The sequence below is a fragment of the Bufo bufo genome, chromosome 11 (assembly GCF_905171765.1).
Source record: "Bufo bufo chromosome 11, aBufBuf1.1, whole genome shotgun sequence".
NCBI classification, from domain to species: Eukaryota; Metazoa; Chordata; class Amphibia; order Anura; family Bufonidae; genus Bufo; species Bufo bufo.
This window is the reverse complement of record NC_053399.1, coordinates 63,498,972-63,519,076: the sequence shown is the minus strand read 5'-3', so window position 1 is coordinate 63,519,076 and position 20,105 is coordinate 63,498,972. Positions and strand designations below refer to the sequence as shown.

Genomic DNA, 20,105 nt, shown 5'->3' with positions numbered 1-20,105 from the left:
GCCAGTGTTTCCTTGCTGCTGGAGACTTGCACTGGTGTTGAAGCTTGCATGGGTGTGTCTCTCTTCACCTAAGAGGCAACACACACACGCCGTCTATCTCAGCAGCCAATGGCCGGATTGCAGCAGGTATTTAAAGGAACTTCCTACTACAGGAAGTTGCCTGAGCAACCTCAGTGTCTAGCCTGTCTAGTCCCTGTGCAAAGGTGTTTATCTTGTCTGCCTTCCTGTGTACCGAATCCTGCTATTATACTCCTGGACTTTGCTTTCTGCCACCTGCCTCTGACCTCGGACTTCGTTTATGGACTTTGCCTGTTTGCCGCCTGCCCCTGACCTCGGATCTTGTTGGCTGACTTTGCTTGATTGCCGCCTGTCCTTACCCGTACCTCCAGGCCTCATAAGTCCCGAGCACTCTGACCCCCTGGTCAGCTGCCACTGACTTGGGGACTACTCTTGAGTGGCACCTGGCAGCTACCCTACGGCCCAAGCCTCTCCCCACCATCAGGGGCTCTAGTGAATACCAGGTAGCTGCTTAGTTACGCCGCTCCGGAGTATACCCAGTCAGTGGGGCAGTGGGTCCACACTCGCTTTCATAACACCGTCTACGGAAAAAGTACACTGGATGTCACCGATTTTTTTAGGATACGCACACTTTACACTAGAAATGTGGCACAGCTAATGTCGCTGTCTGCAGCGGCCTAACTATCGTACGCTATTTAGTGCAGGATGCGCTAAAAATAGATATTGCTGCCACACACAATAGTCTTTAGAAGGACTTTTGGGTCTGTTAAGTTTTAGCAATTTAGCGCAGGTTGCGCTAAAAATATATATTGCTGCTGCCACACACAACAATAGTCCTTAAAAGGACTTTTGGGTCTCTGAAAAGTTTTTGTAATAAAATGATTCCTATTTCACTCCTTACACTGTCTGTCCCTTCCTCAGCACAGCTCTTCCTGACTAAGAATGAACCGCACATGCGTCATTCTTAGTCAGGGAGATGGATTAGGTTTTTGTCCAATTTTTAAAAAGCAGTGAAGTTTTTCTGGGTTAGAGGATTCATTTCAAAAAACCCTATCAGGGAATTCTGGATTGATAGAGTGGAGGTTTCATGTCCCCAATCTATTTTAAACAGTGGCTACTTCTGGAGGAACTGGCATGTCACAGACAGCCCAACGATTTTGATGGGTACCATGTAATGCTGACACAGAACCCAAATTTTTGTGATTGGTTCAACAAATAGACACTTACCACCTATACTGTTGAAAGATTCATACTTACCTTCTCCCCACAGCTCTGGTCCTGCACACTGGGCCCCATGTGTCCATTTTCTGGTCCATGGCTTTATGTATTTCTAGGTATGGTATGGTCATCTGCTCAACCGCAGTCAGCCACTGGCTTTAGCGGTGATGTTTCTCTTGAGGGTATGTCCCTGCTGAAGCCTGTCAATGGCTGCAGTGAAGCAGATAACCATGCACAGTGCTCAGGACTGGAGCAGTGGGAAGATGTAAGTATAAATCTTTTAATAGGGAAAGCAGGTTGTGGGCATCAATTAAAACTTATATATTCTCCAACAACCCAAATAAGGTTGCGGCAACTTATAAAAATAACAAAGTTTAAAACAAACTATAAATTAGCACATTTAGTTTAATTGATTATATCAAGTTTTCTTTTCAGATTCTGACATGTTTGGCTATTATACACTACTCACAAAAAGTTTGGGATATTTGGCTTGTAGGTCAGATTTCAGGATGAACCTAAAATGCACTCTAACCTTTACAGGTGAACTTAACCGCCTCACGTCCGCCCATAGGATATAAACGTCCTATGGGTGGACGTCTATTTCTGACAGCACGTTTTAAAACGTCCTGTCAGAAATAGCAGCTGCACGCTAATCGTGCAGCTGCTGATCGGGTTGCCCGCTGTCAGTGACAGCAGGGCAACCCAGAGATAAGGCAGGGACAGTGCCCAGGTGTCCCTGCCTTCACGATCGCTGCAGACACAGCGCTCGCCGAGCGCTGTGTCTGCAGAGCAGGAAGCGTTGTGCGCTTCCTGTTCCGGCCCGGCGGTCATGTGACCGCCGGGACCGGAGAGTGCAGGGGCTGTGTGAGGTCTCTCAGAGACCTCGATCAGCCCTGCTGTGAGGCTGTACAGCGCAGGATTGCTGCTGTACAGCCTCTATAGGGGTGCATTTCCACTGTAACTGGGGCTACTATGTCAGCCCCAGTTACAGGAGAAATCAACAGTAAAAAAAAAAAAAAAAAGTGAAGAAAATGTCCCCCAGAGGTCTTGTATGACCTTATGGGGGACGAAAAGTGTAAAATAAAATAAAAATAAAATAAAGTGTTGAAAAAATAAAATAAAAAAAAGGTTCACATGTAAAAAAAAAAAAAAATCCCAAGTAAGGAATAAAAAAAAAAAAAAAAATAGAAAAAATAAAATAAAATAGACATATTTAGTATTGCCGCGTCCGTAAAAACCAGCTCTATAAAAATATCACATGACCTAACCCCTCGGGTGAACACCGTAAAAAATAATAAAAAAAACTGTGTCAAAACAAGCAATTTTTGTCACCTTGCATCACAAAAGGTGCAACACCAAGTGATCAAAAATGCGTATGTCCCACAAAATGGTACCAATAAAACCGTCACCTCATCCCGCAAAAAATGAGCCCCTACATAAGAAAATCTCTCAAAAAATAAAAAAACTATAGCTCTTAGAACATGGAGACACTAAAACATCATTTTTTTGGTTTCAAAAATGCTATTATTGTGTTAAAGTGAAACAAATAAAAAAAGTATACATATTAGGTATTGCCGCGTCCGTAAAAACCATCTCTATAAAAATATCACATGACCTAACCCCTCGGGTGAACACCGTAAAAAAAAAAAAAAAAAAACTGTGTCAAAACAAGCAATTTTTGTCACCTTGCATCACAAAAGGTGCAACACCAAGTGATCAAAAACGCGTATGTCCCACAAAATAGTACCAATAAAACCGTCACCTCATCTCGCAAAAAATGAGCCCCTACATAATAAAATCTCTCAAAAAATAAAAAAACTATAGCTCTCAGAACATGGACACATTAAAACATAATTTTTTGGTTTCAAAAATGCTATTATTGTGTAAAACTTTAATAAATGAGAAAAAGTATACATATTAGGTATCGCCACGTCCGTAACAATCTGCTCTATAAAAATGTCACTTGACTGAACCCCTCAGGTGAACGCTGTAAAAATAAATAAATAGAAACTGTGCTAAAACAACCAATTTTTTGGTCACCTTGCCCCATAAAGTGTTATAATGAATGATCAAAAAATCATATGTACCCAAAAATAGTACTAATAAAACTGGCACCTTATCCCCTAGTTTCCAAAATGGGGTCACTTCTTGGGAGTTTCTACTGTAAGGGTGCATCAGGGGGCTTCAAATGGGACATGGCATCTAAAAACCATGTGGAGTTCCTTTCCTTCTGCGCCCTGCCGTGTGCCCATACAGCAGTTTACGACCACATGTGGGGTGTTTCTGTAAACCGCAGAATCTGGGTAATAAATATTGAGTTTTGTTTGGCTGTTAACCATCGATGTGTTAAAGAAAAAAATTTATTAAAATGGAAAATCTGCCAAAAAAGTGAAATTTAAAAATTTGATCTCCATTTTCCTTTAATTCTTGTGGAACGCCTAAAGGGTTAACAAAGTTTGTAAAATCGGTTTTGAATACCTTGAGGGGTGTAGTTTATACAATGGGGTCATTTATGGGGGTATCCACTATGTAGGCCCCACAAAGTGACTTCAGACCTGAACTGGTCCTTATAAAGTGGGTTTTGGCAATTTTCTTACAAATTTGAAGAATTGCTTCTAAACTTCTAAGCCTTCTAACGTCCTAAAAAAATAAAATGACATTTCCAAAATGATGCCAACATAAAGTAGACATATGGGAAATGTTAAATAATAACTATTTTATGAGGTATCACTTTCTGTTTTGAAAGCAGAGAAATTGAAATTTAGAAAATTGCAAATTTTTCAAATTTTTGGGTAAATTTGGGATTTTTTCATAAATAAAGGTGAAATATTTTGACTCAAATTTATGACTATCATGAAGTACAATGTGTCACGAGAAAACAATCTCTGAATGACTTGGATAAATAAAGGTGTTCCAAAGTTATTACCACATAAAGTGAGATATGTCAGTTTTGCAAAATTTGGCCTGGTCAGGAAGGGGGCAAAGGGCCCAGATGGGAAGTGGTTAATGTGACCTTCTCTAAACTTTTGAATGTCATGTATAACTGTTCAATGTTTCAGTACTTTTTGCACAACTTACTGTTCACTAACAAGCCACAACAAAATTCACTACAGGTGTTTGATCCATGAATTGCCCAATAAATTTCCTGATTCAATTAGAATTGGTATTTAACCCCTTAAGGACACGGCCATATTTCAACGCTTTGACTTATCCAGGCCATTCTGAGATTGTTTTTTCGTCACATATTGTACTTTATGACACTGGTAAAATGGAGTCAAAAAAATTCATTTTTATTTATAAAAAAATATAAAATTAGCAAATTTCCAAGTTTCAATTTCTCTACTTCTTTAATACATAGTAATACCTCAAAAAATAGTTATTACTTTACATTCCCCATATGTCTACTTCATGTTTGGATCATTTTGGGAATGCCATTTTTTTTTTTTTTTGGGACGTTACAAGGCTTAGAAGCAAAGTTTAGAAGCAAATCTTGAAAATTTTTCAGAAATTTTCAAAAACCCAATTTTTAGGAACCAGTTCAGGTCTGAAGTCACTTTGTGAGGCTTACATAATAGAAACTACCCAAAAATGACCCCATTCTAGAACTACACCCCTCAAGGTATTCAAAACAGATTTTACAAACATCATTAACCCTTTAGGTGCGCCACAAGAGTTATTGGCAAATGAAGATGAAATTTCAGAATTAATTTTTTTTTTCAAATTTTCAATTTTTTCCACTAAGAAATCAAGGGTTAACAGCCAATCAAAACTCTATATTTATTGCCCTGACTCTGCAGTTTACAGAAACACCCCATATGTGGCCGTACACTACTGTACGGCCACACGGCAGAGCGTAGAGGGAAAAGAGCGCCGTGTGGTTTTTGGAAGGCAGATTTTGATGGACTGGTTTATTTACACCATGTCCCATTTGAAGCCCCCCTGATGCACCCCTACGGTAGAAACTCCCTATTTTTTGGACCATGTTAATCTGGGGGGTTATATCATGTTTTTTTTTTATAGAGGAGATTCTTACGGATGTGGCGATACCTAATGTGTCAACTTTTTTACATTTATTTAGGTTTAACACTATTATCCTTTTATTAAAAAAACTAAAACATTTTAGTATCTCTAAGAGTTTTTTTCAGTTTTTAGCCGATTATCTTAGGTAGGGGCTAATTTTTTGCGGGATGAGGCGACGATGTTATTTGCGGGATGAGGGGACAGCGCTCTGGGACAGTACAAAAGAGTTGTACAAGGCAACCTGCACCAAGTAGACCGCAACTTTTTTGTACCATGCCTGGGTTTTGCGCATGGCGTTATATGGCTTAAGGACTTGATCAGACAGATCAACTCCTCCCATATACCGATTGTAGTCGACGATACAATAAGGCTTGAGGACCGTTGCCGCGGTACCTCACACAGGGGTGATGCCGTCACCGTGAATTGTGGACAGTACAAGGACATCCCTCTTATCCTTATATCTGACCAGCAGCAGGTTTCCACTAGTAAGGGCACGTGTCTCACCACTGGGGACAGGTACCTGAAGGGGGTAGGTATGGAGGTCACGCTGATTTTTCTGCACGGTCCCACAAGCGGACGTGGATCTGGCGGCGAGGGACTGGAACAAGGGGATACTAATATAAAAGTTATCCACCCACCTTATCTAGCAGTGGGTGCATAAGCTCCCACACAAGTTTCCCGCTAACACCCAGAGTGGGGGGACATTCTGGGGGTTGAATACGGGAATCTCGCCCCTCGTACACACAAAACTTGTAAGTGTACCCTGAGGTACTCTCACAAAGTTTGTACAGCTTCACGCCATACCTTGCCCACTTAGAGGGAACATACTGGTGGAAAATGAGTCTCCCCTTGAAAGCAATGAGAGACTCATCAACCGTGACCTCCCTTCCAGGTACATAGGCCTCCACAAATTTGGCCCTAAAGTGATCGATGACCGGCCTGATGTTGTACAGGCGGTCATAGGCAGGATCACCTTGGGGGGGACATGCTGATTTATCTGCATAATGCAGGCATTTCCGGATGGCCTTAAACCGGGTACGTGTCATGGCCATACTGTAGAGTGGGGTCTGGTAGAGGTGTCCCCACTACAGTAATGCCTGACACTGGGTTTTTTGACTAGGCCCATGTGCAGCACAAGGCCCCAAAATGTCCTCATCTCGGCTGCACTGACTGGAGTCCAGCCACCGGCCCTAGCCAAAAGGGAGCCTGGATGTTGAGCAACGAACTGTTGGGCATACAGGTTCGTTTGCTCCACCATCAGATTTATAAAGTGGTCGCTGAAAAAAAGACTAAAGTAGTCATATTCAGTGAAGCCCACTGTGGAAATCTGGATTCCTGGTTGGTCCACAAAATCAGGAATCGCGGGCTCAAAATTCTCTGAGGTACACCAGACAAGTTCACCGGTAGGTGGACTGATCTGGTGGGTCGGAAAACTAGTACGAGCCCCAGAACTGCTCGTACTAGCGAGGGCCACAGGGTCCCTGGCACGGAGGTCCTCTTGATCCACCTGGCGGCGTCTCTGCCGCCTTGGGGGCTCATCATCGCTAGATGATGAGGAGGACGCAGATGACAACAGGAAAGTGGGGTCATCCTCGTCCTCACTGGGGCTTTCGGACTCGGAGGCAAGCAGGGCGTATGCCTCCTCAGCCGAGAAAGTCCGGCGGGCCATAGGGGAGTGTGTGTGCGTGCATGTAAATCTTTATTCAGTGTGCGTGTGTGTGGGGGCACGGGTGTTCGCGAACTTTGCCCTACAGCTAAAAATAAAAAATAAAGAAATAAAAAATTTAAAATAAAAATATAAAGTTACAAATGCACTGTGGGGTGGGCGATGCACTAACAGTGGCAGGACTCAAAGAGTGCCGGCCACAGTCAGCGCATGCAAAAAACAAAAACAAAAAAACTTTCTCCCAAAAAAGTGCGTGGGGGGGGCAAGCAGCAGCACCCCTGGGGGGGGGGGGGGTCTAGTGCTGTGGATCCCAAACACCCGATCAAGGTGCTAAAAGTGCTTTCGAAAAAAAAAACGTCTTTTTCCGCCTATCTTTACTATCCCTGCGCAAATGGCCTATCCCTACCTGTCCCTACAGACTACAGTGCCTGATGGCACAAAAAACTATTTTTTTAACTTTTTTTAGGGCAGCATACCCGGAACTCCACTCTCTCCCGCTCCACGGACCGGTATGAGCGGGGAGAGGAGCTCCGGCAATTCAAATTTGCAGCTCCGCCTGCCCAGCATCCTTGCCAGCCAATCAGATGCGATCCTGAGAGGTGGCGTGACCGCCACCTCTCAGGATCGCAGGACGGTTATTGGTGGTGTATTATCACACCACCGATCACCGTCCTTTCCGGCTTATCGGGTCATCAGAGACCCGGAAACGCAGCAAACCGTAGGTCAAATTTGACCTGCGTTTTGCTGCGATAGCCGACACGGGGAGGGGGGTCCTGCATTGTCCCAAGGTGCCTGCTGATTGATTTCAGCAGGTACCGGGTTCCGATCACCGCCCGCCGCGCGGCGGTGATCGGAACTACACATGACGTACCAGTACGTCATGTGTCCTTAAGTACCGGGACATCATGCCGTACCGGTACGTCATATGTCCCTAACAGGTTAAACAGTCCTCCTCATCATGCTGTTCATTTTGACATCCTGAGACCAAGACGACACCTAACAATTGATCAACAGTACTTCGCCATTGTAAGGCTTCAAGCAGGATGTTCTCAGAGATAGGTTGCAACAGAGAGAGACTGGAAGAGTCACAGAAAGGCATAGAAGTGGACGTCCTTTGGCCACATCTCACACTGATGACCGCTTCATTGTAAACAAATCCCTGCAGAAACTGATGATGAATGCCACACAACTCCAGGCACATTTAAGGGAGGTGAGAGGCACCCAAGTGTCTCATCAGGCCATTCAAAACCGTTTATATCAGAGTGGTCTGTGTGCTAGACGACCTGCTGTTCACTGATGAAAGTCGATTCATGCTGAGCAGATATGATGGCCGCTAACGATATTGGAGACGTAAAGGAGAGCGCTATGCATCAGCCACAGACGAGCCTTTGGTGGTGGTGGTGTTACAGTGTGTAAGTGTGTCTACTCAATATAGAACTGCCCTACACTTTGTGAATGGTACAGTGACAAGCCCATACTATTTGTATAACCACATTAATCCAAACATTGTGCCACTGTTTCAATAAATTGTTTGAGATGAAGAAATCACAATTGCATGCTTCTACTTTCATGATATAATATCACTGTAGCGTGAACTTTTAACAGTTTCCATAAATTTCACCCAAAAGCCAAATATCCCTAACTTTTTGTGAGTAGTGTATATTTTTTATGTATGAGTGGTATAGCCATGCAATGTGCCTAAAGCCAGAATGTGCTGTTTCTATAAAGTGCGTTATTCTGTACTAAATGATTACTGTATTCATATAACATACATTATACTCAACTGAACAATATTTCCTGTTGTAATTGAAATGCGTCTACACTTATAAATAAACTTTATTAAAAGCTATTGTAAATGTGATTCAATTTTTTTTTCTAATATATATATATATATTTTTTTACTTTTCCTAGCGAAATAGGTGCCTGAAGTGCCCTTTAGAATCTGTACTCTTGTACACCGCTCTTTATGAGGTTATAGATTCTCCTTGGTCACATTGAGCACTATACAGGCCATAGCATCTCTGCTCCTGCCTGTACCAGCACTGCTCTGTTGAAGCCTGGCATAGACAGGCTATGGCTACTTTCACACTAGTGTTAATATTTTCCGGGATTGAGATCCGTCATAGGGTCTCAATACCGGAAAAAAAACGCTTCTGTTTTGTCACCATTCATTGTCAATGGGGACAAAACATAACTGAACAGAACGGAGTGCTCCAAAATGTATTCCGTTCCATTTGGTTGCGTTCCCATACCAGAGAGCAAACCGCAGCATGCTTTCTGTCCTGGGATGCGTCATGACCCACAATGCAAGTCAATGAGGCGGATCCGTTTTCTTTGATACAATAGAAAACGGATTCGTCCCCCATTGATCTTCGATGGAGTTCTTGACTGATCTGTCTTGGTGATGGTACAGATAATACAACCGGATCTGTTCATAAAGGATGCAGATGGTTGTATTATCAGTAACAAATGCGTTTTTGCTGAACCCTGCTGGATCCAGCAAAAACGCTAGTCTGAAAGTAGCCTATGTTAGGCTTCAGCAAAGCGCGCACAGGCAGGACATTGTTGTGCTATGTGAATTCCTGCCCTGCACTCGCTCTGCTCAGCTCTGCTAATAGTCTGCAACGATATGCTATGCACACAAGCGCAGGGCAGGAGCTCACATAGCACATCACTTCTCCTGCCTGTGCCTGTTCTGCTAAAGCCTGACATAACCCATCTATGCCACCTTTTAGCAGAGCAGCTCTTATATAGGCGAAAGGAGTGATGCTAGGGCCTGTACAATGCTCAATACGGCCCCAGGGGATTCTTCCTCCATACACAGCAGTGTTAGGGCTCATGCACACAAACGTATTTTCTTTCTGTGTCTGTTCCTTTATTTTTTATTTTTTTTTGTGGACCGTATGCGGAACCATTCACTTCAATGGGTCCCCAAAAAAAACGGAAGTTACACCGTGTGCATACCCTTTCCTGATGTCCATATTTCCGTTCTGCAAAAAAATAGAACATGTCCTATTATTGTCTGCATTACGGACAAGGATAGTACAGTTCTATGAAGGGGCAGCTGTTCCATTCTGAAAAATATGGAATGCACACGGATGTCATCTGTATTTTTTGCGGATCCGTTTTTTGCGGACCGCAAAATACATACGGTCGTGTGCATGAGCCCTAAGGGAGTACAAACTCTAAGGCCCCCTGCACATGACCGTTTATTTTTTCATTTTTTTGCGTTCCATATATGGTCCGTATACGGAACCATTCATTTCAATGGTTCCACAAAAAAACTGAATGTACTCCGTATGCATTCCATTTCCGTTTTTCCGTTCCATTGAAAGATAGGACATGTCCTATTATTGCCCGGAAAATCACGTTCCGTGGCTACATTCAAGTCAATGGGTCCGCAAAAAAACGGAACACATACAGAAATGCATCCGTATGTCTTCCGTATCCGTTCCGTATATGCCATACGGAAAAACAAAACGGAAACACAACGGAAAAAAAAAAGGAACAACGGATCCATCAAAAACGGACCGCAAAACACTCAAAAAGCCATATGGTCGTGTGCAGGAGGCCTAAAGCACAATAGGCAACTGAACTTCAGGTACCTATTTCTCTAGGAAAAGTAAAAATAAAAGTATATTGAAAAAACTAATTTAATCATATTTACAATTGATAAAGTAGTTTTTTTTAATATGTTTAGGCACACTTTAAGGTTAGGGTGTGCACTGGTGTGAATTTAAGTTTTGGTTGCTTGAGACAAGCATCATTATCATTGTGATGTGACGGCAGAATACACAAAGTTGCTTAATGCTGCACCACTTATTATCACTATTAGGGATGAGAAAACTTGTGTTTTACAAGTTCGGGGTTCGGGTTTTATTACAATTCCGTTATGGATTCCGATACCACGGGCTATGACGGAATGAATAACGGGAGACCTTTAAGAGGCATTCCGTTTTGCATTACGTCATAGAAGTCTATGGGCCGCATAACGGATCCATTTGGTTTGCATTATGGAGGAAAGGACTCCTGCATAACAGAAACCAGACGATTTTTGCCGACCGTTTTGCTGCATCTTACCAACTTTTGTTCTTTTATATATTTTTACTGTATTGAGATATTGTAAAATGTGTACAAGTACAAAACTAGTCCTAATTATTCCCAATATATTTTGTTTTTCAAAATATTGCCTTTTGTGGTATATGAACCAAAATATATAGAATACAATTCTATGAATGATAAATGAAAAATGCAATATGGTGTATCTGGCACTACAATTATCACTTACAATATAACTTCTGCATACAATTCTATGGAGGAAAGATCTAAATATTTAATACAAATATACGTAAAATACAAAAATCTCTCTGCTGTTTCCTTGTATAGTCCACCTGATGTAAATTATATCTACTGTAGGTCCTTATGAATGTGTATTTCATGAAGACTCTAAAGAAGAAACTTTGCAGTCTTTCCTTGTAGATAGTGTTGGGTGAATCGGGTACGGACTGCTGTATCCGAACCCGAATAGTTTGAAAACTTCATTAACAATATAGCCTCCATACTACTGCAAAAGGTATGGGCTCTGTGGAGGTCTTTGCGATCTTGCTGCAAATATCCCTTCTTTTTCTCGCATCTATGACCTGACACTTTAGTTATGCGCTTAAATTACGATGCCAAAATCTGAAGCTCATTAACAAAGGTGAGTTCAGCTTTGGATTTTGACACTGTATTTTAGGAGAATAAGAGAAGTGTCACATCACAGACGTGAGACAAAGCAAGTCTCGTGATATATGCTGCAAGATCGCCCATACATTTTACTGTAGTACGGAGGCTAAATCTCATTCATTGTCCCTACTTCTAAATTCATAGAAATGTATAGCTATATACAGTGGGATGCGAAAGTTTGGGCAACCTTGTTAATCGTCATGATTTTCCTGTATAAATCGTTGGTTGTTACGATAAAAAATGTCAGTTAAATATATCATATATGAGACACACACAGTGATATTTGAGAAGTGAAATGAAGTTTATTGGATTTACAGAAAGTGTGCTATAATTGTTTAAACAAAATTAGGCAGGTGCATACATTTGGGCACTGTTGTCATTTTATTGATTCCAAAACCTTTAGAACAAATTATTGGAACTCAAATTGGCTTGGTAAGCTCAGTGACCCCTGACCTACATACACAGGTGAATCCAATTATGAGAAAGAGTATTTAAGGGGGTCAATTGTAAGTTTCCCTCCTCTTTTAATTTTCTCTGAAGAGTAGCAACATGGGGGTCTCAAAACAACTCTCAAATGACCTGAAGACAAAGATTGTTCACCATCATGGTTTAGGGGAAGGATACAGAAAGCTGTCTCAGAGATTTCAGCTGTCTGTTTCCACAGTTAGGAACATATTGAGGAAATGGAAGACCACAGGCTCAGTTCAAGTTAAGGCTCGAAGTGGCAGACCAAGAAAAATCTCGGATAGACAGAAGCGACGAATGATGAGAACAGTCAGAGTCAATCCTTTGAATTTTTACATACAACAATAAAGTTGTGTGAAGATGCCCTTAGGAAGTGGAATGTTTATGTAGCCAACGGAGACATTTTAGCATTACATTTATTGCTGTGTAGAAAATGATAATGTTGAGTGCTATATGCATAAATTATAGGCTATATGGAGTATTTCTAACAACATAAAAATATAGTCATGTGTAATTCTGCTGTAGTTTATCTAATTCCAGTATTAGTCTAGAAAATAGACACACTCACATTCTCCTGGGTTAGGGTCAGCTGCTGTTGACTGCACCAGAATGCCTAAAATAGTAATGTTTCAGATTTTCATCAGTTAAAATGTTATGTTTAGGATTTTTTTTTTCATTTCATATATTTTTCAAAAGGTCAGGGCTTATTTTTGTTTGTTTTCCAAAGCCCTATAAATGCAGCAATATTAAATGATAAACTTCATAATTCTGGCTGCCTCAGGTTTTCCACTAGTGGTAGCATACTGTAGCTGTATTTCTTTTTTATTTCACTGAAATGCTGCATAAGGTTGTTGTCACACATAGCTTTTTATGGCAGATTTTTTTTAGAAGTTTTTGATGCAGCTTTTTGAGCAAAAACAAAGGGGATACAGCAAGAAGAAAAGATGGATATCCTTCCTTCATAGCTCTCATTCCCTTCCAACACAGTTCTGGCTTAGGCTCAACAAACTGCAACAAAAAAAATGCTACAAAAATATTTGTTTTACACTTCCTCCTCTAAGGGCTCATGCACACGAACATATTTTCTTTCCATGTCTGTACTGTTTTTTTTTTGCAGTTTGCAGACTGCATTTCAATGGGTCCGGAAAAAAAACGGAAATTACTCCGTATGCATTCCGTTTCCGTATGTCTGTTCAGCAAAAAAATAGAACATGTCCTATTATTGTCCGCATAACGGACAAGGATAGGACTGTTCTATTAGGGACCAGCTGTTCTGTTCCACAAAATACAGAATGCACATAGACATCATTAGTATTTTTTGTGAATCTGTGTTTTGCGTACCACCAAATATATACGGTCGTGCGCATGAGCCCTAAATCTGACTTTGGCTGCTGCCCCACATTCAGATTTTTTGTGTACATTTTTGAAGCCAAAGTGGATTCAAAGAGGTGCAAAACTATCTGCCCTTGATACATTCTCTTCCTTTATGACCCACACCTGATTTTAGCTTTAAAAACTGATTTAAAAACCTGCTTGTCTGGCAACACATTTCCCTTTAAGTTCCATCTCTAGTCAGCTGCAGACAGCAAGAACAGTATTCCCATGTTAGATGTTTATAGCATATCAACTGTATATGCTACATATATATCTGTTAGAGGTGGGTGCAACCTCTGGAAGCCTCCTTTATCAGTCATTTTTGGCATTATGAATATAATGGTGGGAATACTGTGTTCAGGGTACAGCTACACGGGGCAGTGTTTCTGCATTGGAATTTCTGTAGCGGATTTTGCTTTGAATTGTTGCAGATTTTACTGTTGATTTACTGCAGATTGCACCCTATACGAGTTGCAAAGAGTAAAATCCGAGCTGGATATCTGCAGCAAACACTGACATGTCTATTTACACTACAGATTTTTTTTTCATAGCATGTGAATGAGATCTCTTAAAATCACAAGCACTCTGTTGGTATTGTAAGACATTAGTTGAAGAGCCCTCCAGTATTAATAATGCCCTTACAGAGCCCCTAGTAGAAATAGGGCTCCCCTATTGTTCCTTCAGTGGTAATAAAGCTATCAACTGACCCCTCAGTAGTAATAAGGCCCCCACAGTGCTCTCAGTAGAAATAATTCGGATCTATAAGTCCCTCCTATAGAGCCCCCAGTAGTAATAAGAACACCTAATGTCTCCTGGATTTTAAATGCCCACACCGTGCCCCCAGTATTTATAATATCCCCTACTGTTATAATGCTCACCCTGCAGTGTCCCAGTATTTATATCGCCCCCTACTGTTATAATGCTTGCCCTGAAGCCCTCCCAGTATTTATAATGCCCCCTACTGTTATAATGCCCACACAGTGCTCCCAGTATTTATATTTCCCCCTACTGTTATAATGCTTGTCTTGAAGCGCCCCAGTATTTATAATACCCCCTGCAGTGCCCCTTGTAGTTATATTCCTCCATTTAATATCCTCAAAAATTATAATTCCTCAGCCCCTCCACCATACAGTCCCATGTAAATAACAATATTCCCCTTCTCCACCATAGAGTGCCATGTAAATACCATCACACCATCTCTCCAACCCCCTCCAATATACAGTCCTATGTAAATAACATTCCTTTCTATCTACTGCCCCCTCTAAAATACAGTCCCATGTAAATAACATCACACCATCTCTCCTGCTCCCCTCAAAATACAGTCCTATGTAAATAACATAACCCCCTCCCCAGCCGCCTTCAACACACAGTCCCATGTACATAACATCACCCCCTCACTATTCAGTCCCATGTAAATAACATCACTTCCTCCCCAGACACCTTCAATATGCAGTCCCATGTAAATCACATTACCCCTCAACATTCAGGCCATTGTAAATAATATCACTCCTTCCCATAGCCGCCTACAACATATAGTCCCATGTAAATAACATTACCCTGCCCCAGCCACCTCCAACATGCATTCCCATGTAAATAACATCGCTCCCTCAACTTTCAGTCCCATGTAAATAACATCACTCTACCTCACTGTCCCAGGTAAATAACTGCCCTCCCTCCAGCCCTAACATACAGTCCCAGTTAAATAACTACAACTATCATCATTGCTCTGCCTCTCACATTGAGTAATCTATCCTTCACTTACCTCTCCTTATCTAGCAGACCTCACCACAGCTTCTTCCCAGGACTTCTCTTCACTGCTGAGCCGTCCTCTCCTGCACTGGTCACATGACGGTGACATCATCACAGTGTCATGCCCTGCTCAGGCTATGTGCGGAGGTCTGCCAGATTAGCAGCACGTGTGTAGCCTTTTTGTTTTGTTTTGGAGTTGAGCTATATCCGCCTCCCTTCAGGTGCACTGGGTGTCGTCGTTGGTTTGAGTTTAAATTATGCCCACTCCCAGTGTCCTGTGCGGGTTATAGCTTCTGTCTGGCTCAGAGGAAGGAAGGAAGGAAGGATTTGCTGTTCCTGCTCAGTAAAGATAAGTTGGTTTTTGTTTTCTTGTGGTTGTCTGTCTAGGCTGTTAGAGAGACGCCTGCCCCTCCAGGTTCTGAGGGAGCAGGTTGCATCTTTCCCCCTTTCATTATCTGAGGGATTTTAGGGTATCTTCAGCCCAGGCACGAGGACACGTTATTCCCACCTTCAGGGTCTAAACGTGGGCATAGAAGTCTAGGGAAAGTTGGTAGGGATTTGTCAGGAGGTGACCTTTATCCCCAGCTTCTTGCCTAGACACTTGTTTGTTTATTTTCTGTGTATCTTGTATCTTGTCCGCCGTGACATTATAACCCGCCAATACCTTGATACCATTTCTCAGCTGTTTTGAGATGGAGTCAATTGAGGTGCTAGTTGATCTCATGCAGGGATTATCCCTAGAGATTGCGGATCTGCGTAATTCGGTCACACAGTGTCAGAATGCTCTGGCATCAGGTGCAATAGGAAGAAGTCAAATTTATGGGGAGCCTAAAGTCGCTCTCCCTGATAGATTTGCAGGGGGTGTGGATGACTTTATCCGCTTTTAAGAGTCATGCAAGTTGTATTTTTCGGCTGCGTCCATCTTCGTCTGGTGATGAGAGTCAGAGGGTAGGGATAATCATTTCCCTGTTAAAAGGGGACACACAATCCTGGGCCTTTTCTCTGGCCCTCCGGTCGGTGGAAGAATTTTTTAAAGCCTTGGGATTAATTTATGATGATCCAGATCGGGTCTCGATGGCGGAATCTAAATTGCGTAATTTATTACATGGTGAACATACTGCAGAGGCTTACTGCGTTGAGTTTAGGAGATGGGCTACCGAGCCAGAGTGGAATGACCCCGTGTTACGTAGTGAGTTTTGTCACAGGTTATCTGAGAGATTGAAAGATGCACTAGCTTTTCATGAGTACCCGGATACATTAGAGAATGCTATGTCTTTGGCAGTACGGTTAGATAGACGTATTAGAGAGAGGTGTAAGGTTCCCTCCGCGCAAGGGATCCCTTCTGTGAGTGGTTTCGTCTCACCTGCTCCCCAGGGTGATATGACATGTAACTCTGGGGTAGGGGAGGAACCCATGCAGCTGGGTCAGGTATCTATCTGTTCTGGTAGTAGGAACTTTAGGAGGCTGCATAATCTACAGTACAGACCAAAAGTTTGGACACACCTTCTCATTCAAAGAGTTTTCTTTATTTTTATGACTATGAAGGCATCAAAACTATGAATTAACACATGTGGAATTATATACATAACAAACAAGTGTGAAACAACTGAAAATATGTCATATTCTAGGTTCTTCAAAGTAGCCACCTTTTGCTTTGATTACTGCTTTGCACACTCTTGGCATTCTCTTGATGAGCTTCAAGAGGTAGTCCCCTGAAATGGTCTTCCAACAGTCTTGAAGGAGTTCCCAGAGATGCTTAGCACTTGTTGGCCCTTTTGCCTTCACTCTGCGGTCCAGCTCACCCCATACCATCTCGATTGGGTTCAGGTCCGGTGACTGTGGAGTCCAGGTCATCTGGCGCAGCACCCCATCACTCTCCTTCATGGTCAAATAGCCCTTACTTTCAAAGTTTTCCCAATTTTTCGGCTGACTGACTGGCCTTCATTTCTTAAAGTAATGATGGCCACTCGTTTTTCTTTACTTAGCTGCTTTTTTCTTGCCATAATACAAATTCTAACAGTCTATTCAGTAGGACTATCAGCTGTGTATCCACCTGACTTCTCCTCAACGCAACTGATGTTCCCAACCCCATTTATAAGGCAAGAAATCCCACTTATTAAACCTGACAGGGCACACCTGTGAAGTGAAAACCATTTCAGGGGACTACCTCTTGAAGCTCATCAAGAGAATGCCAAGAGTGTGCAAAGCAGTAATCAAAGCAAAAGGTGGCTACTTTGAAGAACCTAGAATATGACATATTTTCAGTTGTTTCACACTTGTTTGTTATGTATATACAGGGAGTGCAGAATTATTAGGCAAGTTGTATTTTTGAGGATTAATTTTATTATTGAACAACAACCATGTTCTCAATGAACCCAAAAAACTCATTAATATCAAAGCTGAATATTTTTGGAAGTAGTTTTTAGTTTGTTTTTAGTTTTAGCTATTTTAGGGGGATATCTGTGTGTGCAGGTGACTATTACTGTGCATAATTATTAGGCAACTTAACAAAAAACAAATATATACCCATTTCAATTATTTATTTTTACCAGTGAAACCAATATAACATCTCAACATTCACAAATATAAAAAATAGTGGTAGGTTGTGGTGGCTCACTAGCAAGTAGTTAAGGTATGGTGCTGCAAGCTCATATAGAGGGAATCACCCCACCCTCTCTTAAAGGCAAATGTAGTAATAGAGTAATGAGCGAGCACTCATACACTTGGCAACCAAATTGACATGTGCAGAAAATATTTATTATATCCCCATAAAATACAAGTAATAAAATTTATAAGAACAATGTAGCAATAATATACAACATTACAATCACATATATTGTGGTAGATATGATCAACACTATATTCATATGACTCAATAGTGTCGATAAATTCAATAATATATATCACACCAAGAAACTTCAAGTATATGCTGTTATTTGGGAAAGAGGGGGTATTATCTTCTAGCGCTCTATCCCAATTTGGGAAACTGAATGTCACTGAAAATGCTGTAGGTGTATTCACTGGGAGCGCAATATGTTCATAAAGTGTCCACAGGAATCCTGATAATGTGAAAAGTCTCTTATAGCATATCCTTTTATGGTCGATATGAGCTTTGGATTGAAGAAAACTTTAAATCGATATTTGGCTTACCGTCTAGCGTCTGCTTTCTCCCTATTGCTTCAATGGAGCTTTAAATATTTGCCGGCTTATTCAGTCGCTCCATACAGCAAGCTGGTTTAAATTTCGCGGGAGTTCCAAAGATCGCGGGAGTTGCCACTCTGTTCCGCAATTTCCTTTGGTGCAGCTTTCGACGATAAGAATAGTTAATCCTTTACTGTAGAGATTTTCTTCTGTATGGCCATACAGTATTATCGGAGGCTTTTCAATGCAGGTACATCACTTGTTTCACCATACGCGTTACGGGTAGATTCACTCTCCCTTCCTCAGTGGTCAAGTGTCTGCCTGCTCTGCCTCCATTTTTATCCATTCCTTTGATTGCTTCCCAAATCTCGGACACCTGTTGTTCATGCTACTCCCAGTTTGCAAGGGAATCCTCCCACATAATCAAGGGATAATTCTATACAGCCTTGATTTAAATTTTTTTTTTTTTTTTTTTCCCCCTTTTCCTCTTGCAGTTTCCATGCGTTTTTTATGCGTTTTTTTGGGGACACATGCGTTTTTTGGCCCAGATGTCCCAATTGGTGTGATATATCATTATGTGAAATATAAACTTGATATCTGATTGCCAACACTTATAAAATGACTTTTTATAACAAAATATTATTAAACAAATTTTCAAGATTAAAATATCAATATAAGAATATAAAACAATAAATAATAAATGTGAGGAATCTTGAAAGTTTCATAGGAATCCTAGAGTTTGATACAATTATTCGGATTTGATAGAGAAAAAAGGGTGGGTATCTCGGAGCCAAGGACACGTCGCAGCGCCGATAGACGGCCTAGCATGCGACGTGCCGTCGGCCTCGAGACATCCAACCTACATAAATCCAAAAATTTCCAACTCCGAATTAAGGCCTTTCGGTTGTAGAGATCCAAATTCATAAATGCGTCTGGATTCTATCCTAGACATTTGTCTGATAAAATCACCGCCTCTCCAGTGTTTCTCCACCTTCTCCAGTGCCGTAAACACCAGACTTGATGGATCCTGATTATGCATCTCTTTATAATGTTTAGATAGGGAATGTTTATCGTACCCCTTCCTGATGTTGGCAATATGTTCGGCCACTCTTTTTTTGAATGGCCTCTTGGTACGTCCTATATATTGTAATATTGTCTGTTACAGGGGCACTGGAGAAGGTAGATAACTCCACTGGAGTCACATGTAAGACAATCTTCTATCTCCCAATTATAGTTGTTCTGAGTCGAGGGGACATTAGTCGTCAGGCGGGGTTTTTTATTCATTCTACAACCCATACACCTTCCACATTTATAAAAACCCTTCAAACTCAGCCAAGTTCCTGAAAAACTCAACTTATTCTGTTTCCACGGTTTTACGGTAGGGGCCACCTTGATACCTAGATTGGGTGCCCTAGTGAAGGTAATCGTCGGAACAGTCGGGAGTAAGTGTCCCACAATTTTGTCATTCAACACATGGTGCCAATGGGTTTTAATAATTTTCTGAATCTTCCTATAATTCTCATTAAATGGAAGAACAACTCTCATGGCTTCTTTATTTAGTGTTTTATCTTCCTCATTATCCATCTCATTTTTATCTTTATTGTCCTCCTTATTAAAGAACTCTCTTCTATCTAATTTCCTAATTTGGTTGAGTGACTCCTCCACTAAGTTTTCAGGATATTTCTTCTCAATAAATTGTCTTTTCATCTCAATGGCTTCCATCTCAAAA

At 41.4% G+C, this 20,105-nt stretch overlaps 1 protein-coding gene across 1 annotated transcript in view; it reads right to left on the bottom strand.

Moving 5' to 3' along the window:
• COCH (cochlin) overlaps positions 1-20,105 on the bottom strand; it is a 186,625-nt gene that overhangs the window by 132,968 nt on the left and 33,552 nt on the right. The window contains exon 2 of the mRNA XM_040411000.1: positions 12,681-12,725. Coding sequence (XP_040266934.1) covers positions 12,681-12,725 — 45 coding nt within the window. The remainder of the gene's footprint in view (positions 1-12,680; positions 12,726-20,105) is intronic.